Raw genomic sequence first — 15,297 nt, 5'->3', positions numbered from 1 at the left:
AAGTGGTCTAAAATGTCCTGGTAGATGGCTGCGCTGACTTTGGTCTTGATAAGACACAGTGGACCTACACCAGCAGATGACATGGTCCCCAAACCATCACTGATTGTGGAGACTTCACACTAGACCTCCAGCAGCTTGGATTGTGGCCTCTCCACTCTTCCTCCAGACTCTGGGACCTTGATTTCCAAAGTTTCGGGAGCAAAATCGAACCACAATTCTCCCACCACCATGATGTTCCCTACACTATTACGGTCCCTCTACATTGTTCGTTTTATTCTGAGTCTCCCCCTACCATGTTCTTTCTACGATAATGCTCCAAGCATTGTTGCTTTTTCCTGATGGTCCTTCTACCATGATTTTCCTCCCACCATGTTGCTCCCTCTGCCATGACTCTCCCTCTGCCATGACATTCTCTCCACCATTATGCATCTTAAGCCATGATATTCCCTCACTATAATACTCACTGATTGCAAAGCATCCATGCGGAGCGGCAGCAGAGCAGCCCCAAATCAAAGCAATCTCTCCACTCTAAGGCTCTCGCCATCATGATGCGACCTCAACCATCATACTCCCTCACCATGATGTTTTCTCCGCTACATTTCACGACGTTGAGTTGTTGAACATTTTCCTAGACGCATTGTGAAACATCCAGATGGTTTGAGACAAATTTGAGAAAGGCTGCAATTATTTTTTTTTTTGGGGGGGGAGGGGACAGCAGCAGTTTCTTGTGTCCTTCCGTGAATACCAGAATATGTTTCTTTCTTGGAATAATGGACACATGAATAGAGGTTCTTGTAGTTTGTAGTCCACAGTGGGTCTTTTTCATGTTCTCTCAGGATTACCAATTGTGCTCTTGGAGTGACCTGTGCAGGAAAACAACCTCTGGAGAAGATAGGAACAGTTCTGAATATTACCTTCTTGGAGACCATCTGTCTTTTTGGAGTGATGTACAACCAAGTCTTTAGCTTTTGTAACCTTTTCCTGCTTCTTGTGTCTCTGGAAGATGTTTCCTGAAGACTTCTGATACTTGTCTCCCTCAAGTCTTGGTTCACAAAAATCAACCTTCTTGAGAGACAGATGTGTCCGCGACCAGGCTTTATCTAATGGACAAAAACACCCCATAAACTCACACTTCCAATCTCATCTCTTTAATTGAATCCCTTTTTCCATTTAGAGAGGTTTTAATACTTTTTGTTCCTGGACTGAAGATATTTTCTCAATAAAAGACATTGAACGATACAACCTTTTAGTTTAGTTACTTTATGTTTTTAGGTTTTAGAAAACAATCAGACCTCATTATAAAAGAAATCAATGCAGATAATTCTAGGTAATTCCAAAGGGTTCACTTACTTATTTTTAAAGGGGGCACATTCTAGTAGAAGAGGCTTCATTTACCAAAAAGAATACGCATTAAAAATGATACAATGGGCCATTGTTTTTTTTGTCTTTGGGAGCACTCAGCCTTGGTTTCGGATATCTCCCATGAAGCGGCAGCACAGCCCTTCATACAGACAGAACATCAATGACGGATAAATCATTTTGTCCTTTGAGGCTTCTGCTTTTTTTTTCATGAACTGGTGACTTTATTCTGCATGAAGACCCAACACGGAGCTGGAATGGAAATCATTTGATATCGGCAGCGGCGGCCCCATCCTTGGTGAGGGCTCGGGTCGTGCAAATTAGCTTTTGTATCTTTTTAGCAAAACAAAATAACAATTACAATCAAAAAGGAGAAGCTTTTATGTCCGACAGCTTTGATTTCCTGCACGTGCGCGCATTGTTTGCTTATCATAGATGTTTATTGCTGGGTACAGTCACTTCTATCTATTACCCAATTTGTAACATTTTCTCTGCATGATGTTATCGTGCAATATTTGTATTTTTGTTTTCTGGGACATTGCGGCAAAACATTCCGGTGACTCATTTGTGTAACAGTTATAAACAATTCTACTAAGTGTGGGTTATAGTTAATTTACTGATACAATGCACAATTGTTGGAGAAAGGTGGAACTTGATGGAACGGGGTCTTTGTAACTATGTTGATACTTGCACTAAATGGCTTAGTATACTCCTAGGACAGGCTTATTTTAACAGCACTCCGCATGGCCAGGCAGGGTATTACAGGTAAAAAAAAAAAAAAAAAGGTTTTCCTTTTTAATAAATTTCAGCTATGACCCCAGTATTCTGCTGGCACCAGGTATGGTCATAGGTAAGAGGTAAGGAAATATCATATCTATTACAGGGTCTGTATTGAGCTTGTTACATATTTTGGACTGTATAATGTGCACTTTCACTGCAGTTACGTGGTGGTTACATTGTAGCTCTCTCAACCTCCATCTTTGTTGAGTGATAAATCTCATGATCTGATACAGTATTTGACATTGAGAAGTAACTATTAGTGATGAGTGAACTTGCTCGGATAAGTTATTATCTGATCATGCTCGGGTGCTAAAAACTTGTTGCATCATTCCCAAGAAGACTCATGGCTCTAAAGGCGCTTCCATTCAATACTGAGCAAAGGGTCTGAAGACTTATGACCATGTGATAGTTCAGTTTTTCTTCTTTATCAAATTTGAAATAATTTCTACATTTCTGTTTTTTTTTAAGTCAAGATGGGGTGCAGTGCACTCGTACATTAATGCGAAAAAAAAAAGACCTTTTTTGAATTTACCAAATGGCTGCAACGAAACAAAGAGTGAAAAATTTAAAGGGGTCTGAACACTTTCCGTATCCACTGCATGGGGCACAGAAGGGGGTTATATTATGAAGCCAGGTACAAAAAAGGACTCAGAGAAGGGATCATTATTTGGAGGCACAGAGAGAACAGCATTGATTTGGCATCTGAGATACAAGCTGGTGGGGAGGGGGGTCCAAAAATTAACTATTTATCTCTTGTTTCACACCTGTCCCGATGCAGTAGCCCTCTCAAAACTTGTTGAATTAACAGAAGGACCTTGTAATATACTTGGTCAAAAATGTCTCTTAGTGAACACTATATATATATATATATATATATATATATATATATATATATATACACACACACACACACACACACACACTATAGATTTATTTTTGCAATTTTGGAGACCTGGAAATTGGATCGAGGATTTTTGGGCCTATCAAATAAAAATTTGGTCTGTTCTAAAGTGAAAAAAAAAGTTTGGGTTACTCAGTTAAAATTCCAGATTAACAATTTTGAGATTAACCTCTTGCAGAGTTTCATTACATTACAATCCATAGTTGTATTACTGACAAGTCTCGGGGAGGCAGTGGTTCTCTTTAGGAAACCCGGCTGGCAAATGGAGACTTACAAGCAATGCTCGAAGGGACAAAAATACAAAAATTATTGTAGCTCTTCCCCAGAAAGACAAAAAACGACTTCTCCAAACCAGGCCGCCATCATCGAACAGCTATTTTGGGGGGGATGAGATGCCTGTGACAGTTCTGTACGGTCAATTGTTCTCTTAAGATGATCCAGCCTAAAGTCTTAGGAAAAACAAGACAAACGCTTCCAAACAAATGTCAAGAAAGACACAAAGGATTGAAATGAGACCGAAGCTTCCTTTATGTCTGACCGGAACATAAAAAACAACTTGAAGTCGAGTATTTTTGCATTTGTTCCATTAGATTATCCCATCTTTATGCCGTAAATTGGATTATCCAGGCGAGTTACTTGGACCCGGCACAAGGAAACAAGAAATGAGATTTTGCTTTACTATTTTTGGAACAAGACTATTTCCGTAATCTCAGCAAAGTGCCAAAAAGTCATCCACGGGATCGTGTTTCTCACTAGTCATTAATTAGACCTGTGGGAGACTGGACTTTTCTGGGAGAACGCCAAATTCCACCGGATTAAGATAAACAGATTAACAAGGTTATGAAAATTCTTTATTAGTCATCAGTAAGGTATTATCGGGATGAGAAAAAGCGAAAACTTTCCAGGAACCAAAGGTCTGAGTTGTACATTGCCTGCCAGAGCAGGAGCCTGTAGTATCCTATTACTGGAGCGATCCATGCCCTAGATGAGCTGCAGGACACATGGATGACTACGAGAACCTGGCAATATGTAGACATGGAAGGGCGAGTGGCATCCAACCATGAATGGAGAATATTACACCTTATTTACTCCCAGAGATGTATTTAGGCTTTCTTCACCTGGTTTGGTTTGTTACCCTATCCCTAAATACCCTAGAGGCATCCATGATTCCTTACCTCCTACTAATACCTTGTATAATCCTCAACACAACCAGACTGCCACCAAAGACTACAGCAGCCATATTGCGAGTCAAGTGACAACCACATCCCCATGGAAGTTGACCCAAGTCTAGACTGTGAAGGCAACCACAAGAACTGACCTGATGACTTTTAATAGATGAACTTTGGTCATGCAACTTGCAAAATCCAATGTGGAGCACAACGAGGGCAGCAGACCCAGGGGAAGGAAGCGGTGCTCGGGATAACCAGTTTAACAATAATATTGCTGACCTAAAAGTCACAATCCTTGCAGCCTGGACTTGACAAATACTCAGAAATGAAGGTGGACGTGGTTGGTTGTGAATCTCCCATTCAGTGCATGCAACTCTGAGTGAGAAAGGACTTCTTGAAGTTAAGCTTTGACCACTCCATTTACTGGCTGATAACCGTTAATAATAGACTGCATTCAGCTCTCATGCAGTCTGCATCTCTTTAGGCTGATAAAAGGATGCAAGAGTCTTCATACACTAATTCTTTAAGAGTTAATTGCATTTCTATATTCTCTGCGGGTTGTAAAATTGAGTGCGGCTCAGACCTTAATTATCTGCAGATCGCGCCTGTAATTATTGGAGCTGTGAAAGCAAATGTTACCACTGCAGTCACATGCCGGCAGCGCTCTCGCCAACGGTGAAGTCTCGAGATGCGTCCAGGCGCAACCAGCAAGTGATTTCTGCCAAAAAAAAAAAAAATCCAAAGAGCTGCAGTGAATTCCAAAATCTCACTCCAATGTCCAGGAAGCTGAGATATGAGAGGTTTACACTGAGTTCATACACTGTAGAGCTAAACACTGCAGTCACTTCTGCTTGAGAAGTAATAACATAAGGACAGAAAAACATGGCTACTTACTTTCAGAAACAGCGCCACCCGTGACCACAGATTGGATCTGGTATTATACCAACTCAGGATCAGTAATGTAATGTATGTACACAGTGACTGCACCAGCAGAATAGTGAGTGCAGCTCTGGGGTATAATACAGGATGTAACTCAGGATCAGTAATGTAATGTATGTACACAGTGACTGCACCAGCAGAATAGTGAGTGCAGCTCTGGGGTATAATACAGGATGTAACTCAGGATCAGTAATGTAATGTATGTACACAGTGACTGCACCAGCAGAATAGTAAGTGCAGCTCTGGGGTATAATACAGGATGTAACTCCGGATCAGTAATGTAATGTATGTACACAGTGACTGCACCAGCAGAATAGTGAGTGCAGCTCTGGGGTATAATACAGGATGTAACTCAGGATCAGTAATGTAATGTATGTACACAGTGACTGCACCAGCAGAATAGTGAGTGCAGCTCTGGGGTATAATACAGGATGTAACTCAGGATCAGTAATGTAATGTATGCACGCAGTGACTGCACCAGCAGAATAGTGAGTGCAGCTCTGGAGTATAATACAGGACGTAACTCAGGATCAGTAATGTAATGTATGTACACAGTGACTGCACCAGCAGAATAGTGAGTGCAGCTCTGGGGTATAATACAGGATGTAACTCAGGATCAGTAATGTAATGTATGTATACAGTGACTGCACCAGCAGAATAGTGAGCGCAGCTCTGGAGTAGAATACAGGACGTAACTCCGGATCAGTAATGTAATGTATGTACACAGTGACTGCACCAGCAGAATAGTGAGTGCAGCTCTGGGGTATAATACAGGATGTAACTCCGGATCAGTAATGTAATGTATGTACACAGTGACTGCACCAGCAGAATAGTAAGTGCAGCTCTGGGGTATAATACAGGATGTAACTCAGGATCAGTAATGTAATGTATGTACACAGTGACTGCACCAGCAGAATAGTGAGTGCAGCTCTGGGGTATAATACAGGATGTAACTCAGGATCAGTAATGTAATGTATGTACACAGTGACTGCACCAGCAGAATAGTGAGTGCAGCTCTGGGGTATAATACAGGACGTAACTCAGGATCAGTAATGTAATGTATGTACACAGTGACTGCACCAGCAGAATAGTGAGTGCAGCTCTGGAGTATAATACAGGACGTAACTCAGGATCAGTAATGTAATGTATGTACACAGTGACTGCACCAGCAGAATAGTGAGTGCAGCTCTGGGGTATAATACAGGATGTAACTCAGGATCAGTAATGTAATGTATGTACACAGTGACTGCACCAGCAGAATAGTGAGTGCAGCTCTGGAGTATAATACAGGATGTAACTCAGGATCAGTAATGTAATGTATGTACACAGTGACTGCACCAGCAGAATAGTGAGTGCAGCTCTGGGGTATAATACAGGAGGTAACTCAGGATCAGTAATGTAATGTATGTACACAGTGACTGCACCAGCAGAATAGTGAGTGCAGCTCTGGGGTATAATACAGGATGTAACTCAGGATCAGTAATGTAATGTATGTACACAGTGACTGCACCAGCAGAATAGTGAGTGCAGCTCTGGGGTATAATACAGGATGTAACTCAGGCTCAGTAATGTAATGTATGTACACAGTGACTGCACCAGCAGAATAGTGAGTGCAGCTCTGGAGTATAATACAGGATGTAACTCAGGATCAGTAATGTAATGTATGTATACAGTGACTGCACCAGCAGAATAGTGAGCGCAGCTCTGGAGTAGAATACAGGATGTAACTCCGGATCAGTAATGTAATGTATGTACACAGTGACTGCACCAGCAGAATAGTGAGTGCAGCTCTGGGGTATAATACAGGATGTAACTCAGGATCAGTAATGTAATGTATGTACACAGTGACTGCACCAGCAGAATAGTAAGTGCAGCTCTGGGGTATAATACAGGATGTAACTCCGGATCAGTAATGTAATGTATGTACACAGTGACTGCACCAGCAGAATAGTGAGTGCAGCTCTGGGGTATAATACAGGATGTAACTCAGGATCAGTAATGTAATGTATGTACACAGTGACTGCACCAGCAGAATAGTAAGTGCAGCTCTGGGGTATAATACAGGATGTAACTCCGGATCAGTAATGTAATGTATGTACACAGTGACTGCACCAGCAGAATAGTGAGTGCAGCTCTGGGGTATAATACAGGAGGTAACTCAGGATCAGTAATGTAATGTATGTACACAGTGACTGCACCAGCAGAATAGTGAGTGCAGCTCTGGAGTATAATACAGGATGTAACTCAGGATCAGTAATGTAATGTATGTACACAGTGACTGCACCAGCAGAATAGTGAGTGCAGCTGTAGAGTGTAATATAGGTCTTCAAATAAAAAAAATTTAAGAGGTTGTCCACCACTGTACTATTGACGGCTTATCCTTAGGAAAGGTCATCAATGTCTGATTGGCTGAAGTCTGACACCCGTCACCCCTGCGAACGGCTGTTATCGGTGTGACCAGCCACCAGCCAGACGTAGTCACTTGCTGAGCTGCAGTCTACTTGTAGTGGCCGGGCTTTGTACTGCACATCTGCCTCCTATTCAAATCAAAGAGGTGGACGTATAGCACCCTGCGGCGGCCACTATAAGTAGACAGAGCAGCTCGGCAAGTGAGTACTTTCAGCTGGTGTCTGCTGACACCGATAACAGCTGATCGGAGGGGGAGCCAGGTGTCGGACCCCCACCGATCAGACATTGATGACCTATGTAAAGGATACATCCATCAATGTAAAAGTAGTGGACGACCTCTAAGTAAATTATGAAATGTAGATAGATTTTGTGTGGCCCGTACACGTGGTTGTCTTCTAGAGGTGTAACTTGACTCTCCTTAGCACCACTTAGTCCGCCATCTCACAGGTATACTAGTGTTGCTCTAGCCCTACGTGCTTCCCGCGGCACCAAGGTCTAGCAGCAGCGGCTACATGTGCACCTTGTAAAGCCACATCCCCGTCTTCTCCATCGTGCGACAGTGATCGATGGTCTCAAATGGAGTCATTTTACAGATTTCATATGCAAAATATTAAAAAGCGAGGATGTGAAAAGTTTTAATCTTTTTCTTTTTTTTTTTTTATTCATATACAACAGCAATGCACTTTTCAAAAGAGTCTACCACACATTTGATCCCTTCACAAATGATTACAAAGTGAAATGAGTGAACGCATCAGAGGAAGGGACTGTGCCGGCTGATAAAGGGATGAAACAAGGATTACGGGACGAAGAAAGAGGATCAGAATATCAAACAGAAAACAATCATTAAAAGCAGAACAATATAAATAAACCCAATAAAAAGCCCTCGATGGACGACTTTTCCCAGTTCGTGTACACGCCATATGGCGCTATAGTGCCACACATCACTTCCACTATGGATGGCTCCATTAACATAAAAGCTAAAAAGAACAAAAAAACAAACAACCACAGAAGGGACTTTATTCCATTGGGGAAGGAAGAGGGAGCGCGTAGAAAATGTTGTAATTCATTAGTAATATAAAGTGCAAATACACGTATTTACTACCAGGCATCGATGGATATGATACGGCGCTGATCCCATGACAACCCTGGGGTGATGGGAGGCTATGGGAGCACTGAAAAAGACTAGGCTCTTAGGCAGGAGTGTGCAACTAAATGTCGAAAAGACACACTGAAACCTATGGCATTTCCAGTGGTGCACCAGGCATTAAAGGGTTATTCCCATCTTCATAGATGAGTTTTTCTGTTGTACTACTAGTAGATACCAGCACTTTTTCAATTTACAGCTTATTAAAATTTACATCCGTTCTTGATATATTACCATTTTTCTTTACAACTCGTTGCCTAGGAGACCGACCACTGCTGCTGCCTAGCAAAAAGTTGTATACAAAAATATTAATATCTCAAGAACGGCTAAAAATTTTAACAAATATTAAATGGATAATGTATTTATTTTTTCTAGCCCTATCCAACAAATACCCATCTATGGAAACGGGAATAATCCTTTAAAGAGGTAAACATAAAACTAATCATCCTCCCAAATATTTTTTGTAGTTATGTAGCTCTGCTTTGCTTGTAGTGGTGGGTTTATATCAATGGACGCAAATTTACATATTTCTAATCTTCATCTCTGCCGCCCTATGGCTGCTATTCTTTTTGGCAGGATTTTATGAAAAAAAGATTTAAAAAAAAGCACAAGATAAAAAGTAGGAAAAGGTAAACCGAACACACACAGTATAAAGAAAACTCCCGACTGTCTACCAAACAAAACCTTCCAGTAGAAACCCAAATTGTGGATTTCGGCATTTTGTGCGAGATCCATTGAAAAGACGTTATTATTAACCCTTCATACACATTCATGGATACAGTATGCTAAAGTTTTGTGGAACTGTCTAACTTCACTTTTTATTTTCCTATGAAGATGGGCAAAATGTTCCTTAAAAATACAAAATTGTGAAGATAATTGGAAATCCGCAACAGGGAATTCCATCTTTCATCTGATGGCTCTCAACTCGAAGATGGTTCCCAGAAAGAAGGGGGACTTGGTGCCAAGTAGTCCAGGCCCCGTTGGTGCTGGTCAGGTCTGAAAAGATGTTTCTTAAGAACCTCCATATATTGGCTCCTTTGAGGACTCGTAAAATGGAAAATGATGAGAAGTCAAATTTTCGAAGACCCTTGACCAGGCTGATGAACAGCAGCTCTTCGCCTTTGATGGAGACCATCTGAAAATCATTAATGGTTCCAACTCAAGGGCTCCTATTAATTTTTATTGCACGCCACAATGACCCAATGGGCAAATTAAAAAAGCAAACCTGCATTCCACCTTTCTTTTTGTAGAAAACTTAGTAAGATGAAATGAGCTTGCAGAAGCCACGGTAGAGTTGATTTTTCATTTCCCGATGGGGCTATTCATGACACGGAATCTTCGTTGTCCCAAACGTAATGGACGGATTACACCAAGGCAGTGGTCAGGTTTTATCACAGGCATTCAATGTCTTACATGGATGATCTAACCAGCAGATCCTCAGAGCTTAGAGTCCAGGTGCATTACGGGACATCCACCGGTTGGTGAAAAATGTGATTAGACCGTGCAAGACGTGGTCATGGTCTAAAGTACTCTGGGACAGGCGGGTGGATTGTCCTGCATGAGGCTGTTTAAAGTCTTAATGTCTTCTTACACAAAGATCAATAATAAAATCATCGTTCACCATTAAGTAAACTGATTGTTCAAGCCCATAAATGTGAACCATCTCCAGACTAAGAATAATGGTACTCTGCTGTTTTGCGTAAACGGCGCTTTTGATGACCCATCTTGCATAAACAGAGCCATCAAAGTTGAGTGAACTAAATTAAAGAGTAAAAACAGCAACCGACCAGTTGAGTCATAGTCTTTCATAAGTTGTCCACGGCTCTTCGTTACGGAGGTCATTCTGTTAATGTTGTCATGGATTGGTTCTTTTGTGGTGCAAGGGGAGAAGAGAAATAGTTCTCTGATGTCTAATCATCACCAATCTTATGAAAAACGAGAGCCATCAGATGTCATGATCTAGCATTTCCATTATGTTGTGACATCAGTTATATCCTCTCAAAAAAAAAAAAGGTCTAAGACCTACACCAGGAAATTGAGGGTAGTTCATGAAGACATCCACAAACCCAACTAGAACATATCATTGAGAAAGACCTCCCTGTGTGGCTCCTCTTTAGCCAAAAAGAAGGTTCTGTTCTGCTGGGCTTAAGCCAGTAATATATTACTGGGATGAACATTCAAATGGAATAGTAGGCCAGACAAGGATTTGCCATGGAAAAATGCTTTTTGCTGGAAGTTTTAGCGCATACATTCTGTCCCTTACACAATATATTCTTTTGTGGATGACCATCTGGTTTTCGCCTTTGTAGACCATTTTGCTAAAGTTCCGATTCCTTTGGCAGCTTATGGTACACACTAAAACCGACTCCATTGTGTGTTACCAGTCTACACCAGATCTGGTTTTACCAAATATATTTTAAAGTTCTCCAAAGGTCAATATTGTATTTTCTCCTCATATATACTAAATCCTATGACATTTTTCAAAAATAACGATGGGTGGTCAAACAGTAAAGAAGTTCATAACAAATTTTCCAGGTCTTTGTCCAGAACAGGACATCTATTCCCAAGTATGAGCTTGTGATATGGCCATTCAAAAAAAACCAAAACCCCAAAACATTGTTGTCTCATGGGTAACAACCGGTAATAAAGAAGTAGAAAAACCATAAATTTCACTCAAGTCTCACTTTATATTTCCACCCAAAACTTCTTGTTACAAAGTGAACTTTGTGAGGAGGAAAAAAGTCTGTAGGAAAAATAAAGTTTCCTTAAGAATCAATTTATATACAAGAAAAAGGAAGAGGTACTAGGCGGCCTTCGAAAAAAGTATTAAAGATCTACAAACACGGTACGTCAAAAAAATGCTAGAAGATGATTTACCATGGCAAGCCTACGTCCCAACACCTAACACGGGGAGGTGGAGGTAGATAGGGTCCCAAATACATCTAGGACAGATTTTTTATGACAGGAGACAATCCTCATGTTCCAATGAAAAATAAGATTTCGCGAAGGTAGGGCATCAAGGAAGCATGCCAACAAGAGCTACCTTTACTTAGAGAAGTGATGAAGGTTACGGATAATCTCGGAAGGTAAGAATTATTGACTTTCAAGTTGATGTCTTTTTTGGTGGTGTAAACTTTGAAGATTTAGTAGCATATTTTATGTGACCCTTGACAGCAGATCTGATGACGGCTGGTATTGTTTTAAAGAATGGTGTTGAAAAATTTGAGTTAGATAAGCCATGCAGCCCCACACATAGACATCATCCACATCGTCCTGCTAGTAGATATTCAATAGCAGATAAAAATTAAGGCCGGATTGTCAGAACGTCTAGATTGTCGCACGTTGGGTTAAGGTACTTGAGTTGAACTCTAAATAGTGTATCAACCATAAACTTCTAAAAGTGCCATTGTCTGATAGAACTTTCAAAGTAATTTTCAAGAAAAGAAACACACAGTGTCGGTAGCAACATAAGAGCTAAAAAAGAGGGATGACCAGAAACAGATCAGTGCTTCAGAAGACGGAGGACCAAGTACACTACTGGATCAAACAGAAGTGAAGAGTAGGGTTGAGCGACTTTAACTTTTTTAGGATCGAGTCGGGTTTCGTGAAACCCGACCTTCTCAAAAGTCGGATCGTGTGAAATCGGCCGATTTTTTGGAAAAGTTGGTGGGCCGACCCGAAACACGAAACCCAATGCAAGTCAATGGGGAATCTTCTCCTTCTCCCTCTCTCCGTCCCTGCAAAGTTTGTGTTTCACTGTGGAAATCGCTATATCCCAAACGTTAAGATGGCGGTTTTACCCCCTGTGACGCCACACAAAGCAAGCCGGAACCGATGTCATCACGCTGCACACACTCCTTCATTGGCTGAAAAAATGGCGGGGAAAGCGTCATACGAAACGCGACTTTGGCGGAAAGATCGCCGATGTGGCCGATCCCACGCTGGGGTCGGGTCGGGTTTCACGAAACCCGACTTTGCCAAAAGTCGGCGACTTTTGAAAATGACCGATCCGTTTCGCTCAACCCTAGTGAAGAGTCATTACACATTACCCAGAGCTCATACTCCAATGTCTGAAACCTCAACCTTGGGTCATTAGTGAAACCATGAAGTTCAACACCTAACTCCGGGGCCACTGCTTGGATGGTGGAGATTTACAAGGCTGTGGATAACTGCCAGGTCCATGATGAGACCTGTATGTTCCATGATGACTGTAAAATTATAGGTTCCCATACATAATTTTTATGGTAGACTTGAGAATAAATCTAGAAGATAATGGTCCATATACCGATACTACCACGATATTCACGGTCCTATGGATACTCCGATAGAACATAAAATAATGTGAATCGTAAAACATGTCCTAATTCACAAAGCGGCGAGTCTACAGTATTTTATTGAAAGGTTATTCTAAGAAGGAACCTTGCCTGTGAGGACCACTATCAACACCACTAAATTGGTTAGAACCAATCCCAAAAAACTCGGCCCTGTTTATAGCTCTGGTTACCTTCTTCTATTACTAGAAAGACCCGTGAAAACTGGGCATGGGTCCATCATGCGGACTGCACTGACTTTCAGGAAGTCCTGTTTTGGGGGTATACTGTGAAAATCTATGGAGAGGAACCCAACCGATCGTAGTGGATTTCCGTATAGGGCAAGTTATATTTTCCTTGAATTATTTCTGTACTTTTTGACTCACTCCAGCTACGATCTAAACAAAAAAAGTGCTCAACTACGTATTGAAAGGGGAAAGCTAAAACCTGGAGCATTTACAATGGCGCACCAGTCCTTAAAGTAGAGATGTGAAAAAAAAACAACAAAAAAAAGACAAGTAAAACTCCCAAATAAAAGTGGTAGTAATTTAGGGAAGAGCTGCTTATATAATGAATCAACATCAATGGACACAACTTTATAAACAGGCACATCTGCCGCCCACCGGCTGCAAATTTTTGTGGCAGGATATTATGAAAAAAAAAAAAATAGAACAAAATGAAATATAAAAGATAAACCATGGTGCACAAACACATAGAATAAAGAAATCTGATTGTCGAGGGAACAGATAACATTACACAAAAAACCTCCACGTCAGAGCACACAACTTTTACATTTTCCCAGTATGTTACTGGAGATCCCTTCAAGGGACGACAGATTAACCCTTTGAATTCATTTGGTGACATAATATGCTTAACTTCTGTGAAAGTGTCTAACTCCATTTAATGAGGCAGCAAGATTATTTTTATTTTTTTTCCTATGAAAGTGTTTAAAATGTTCCTCGAGAGTACAACAGTATCTGGAAATATGCAAAAGGGAATTCCAGCTTTTAGCCGATGGGTCCCAACTCTATGATTGTTCCCTGAAATAAGGAGAATTGTAGGTTTATTAAGAGCTAAAATCGCGTTGAAGGTCATCAGAGACCCAACAAGACTTTTCTTCGGAACCTCCAAAATAGAGTCTTCTTCAAAGACTGGAAACATTGTCGAGAAGTCAAGATTTCAAAGACCTTTGACTGGTTTGACGAAGACCAACTCTTCGCCTTGGGTGGAGGTTGCTCCGGGACACGGGAATGGTTCCAACTCCGGGACTCGGCAATGGTTCCAACTCCGGGACTCCCATCAATTTTATCTTCTGGAATTCTTGTAGGGTTTTCATGTAGTGTGGGCAACCTGAGGCTTTCCAGGAGCTGACAAACTACAAATGTCAGAGTTTTCGAGAGTCTTGGGTTACCTGGTTCACATGCACAGTATGGTAGACATTACAAAAGTATCCTACATACACAGCCCTGCCTTACTCCTGTTTGCCTCTTGCGGCTTGCCGAGCAGTGTGATATCGGTGGCATGCCAACTCGATGAGCTCGAGTCCCCCACAGTACTTTTCCTGAAGGACATAGATGACAATCATGATGACGGTGTACCACCGGACTATGCTGTACAGGTAGATAAGGTAAAAGGACACAACAATGAAGGTTGTCCAATACAGCAATGAAGCAAACTTTATCACATGCACCCTGAGCTCCGATTTACAAGGAGGGATCCGACTGCGTCTTGTGACGTCGAAGTATTTCTCTCCTTCATAGAAGGTCCGCAGCCGCTCCTCCTTCTCCTTCCAGCGTTCCTGGCACCACAGCTGGAGGTCTTCCTTAGAGGCGGGCAGGCTGCTAACCGGATACCTGCGGACGTGGAAGTGAATCTCCTTGGGGAAGTTGCCATGAAGGATGTGTTTCTCGGTTTGAGGAATGTTGTGAGGGTAAGCCACGGTTATGTCATGGATGGCATCGAGGTTGTTACCTAAAGGAGAGCAGAAAAGTATAGATCAATAATGAGAACTTGTAGGGATGGAGACGTCCACCATGAGCAGATTCACTGCAAACCCCCAGAAGCAAGTAACATGCAAAACTGGAGGAGACCAAGAATACGTAACCTCAACCTAGATGTTTGGCAGATCTCCAGCCCCTCTCCCTGTTATTAAAGGTGGTTTCCAATTTCAGAAAATAACTACCACCTTCTCTTCTCCTAGATGCCTAGCTTTACTCACGCTCCCCAGGTCCAGCATAGTCTTCCAGTGTCAAGTTATTGTCTGCAGCGCTGACGTGACATGAACAG

General features: G+C 41.6%; 1 protein-coding gene across 3 annotated transcripts in view; it reads right to left on the bottom strand.

The window, feature by feature from the left end:
* Window positions 1-8,176: 8,176 nt before the first annotated feature.
* Window positions 8,177-15,297, bottom strand: part of LCLAT1 (lysocardiolipin acyltransferase 1) — a 224,634-nt gene continuing 217,513 nt past the window's right edge. For all 3 annotated transcript variants that reach the window (XM_077282117.1, XM_077282118.1, XM_077282116.1), the window contains one exon: window positions 8,177-14,982. In XM_077282117.1, coding sequence (XP_077138232.1) covers window positions 14,483-14,982 — 500 coding nt within the window. In that variant the 3' untranslated portion in view covers window positions 8,177-14,482. The remainder of the gene's footprint in view (window positions 14,983-15,297) is intronic.

The sequence above is a fragment of the Ranitomeya variabilis genome, chromosome 2 (genome assembly GCF_051348905.1).
Source record: "Ranitomeya variabilis isolate aRanVar5 chromosome 2, aRanVar5.hap1, whole genome shotgun sequence".
Lineage (NCBI taxonomy): Eukaryota > Metazoa > Chordata > Amphibia > Anura > Dendrobatidae > Ranitomeya > Ranitomeya variabilis.
Note: the sequence above shows the minus strand (reverse complement) of the source record. Positions and strands in the feature narration are given on the sequence as shown.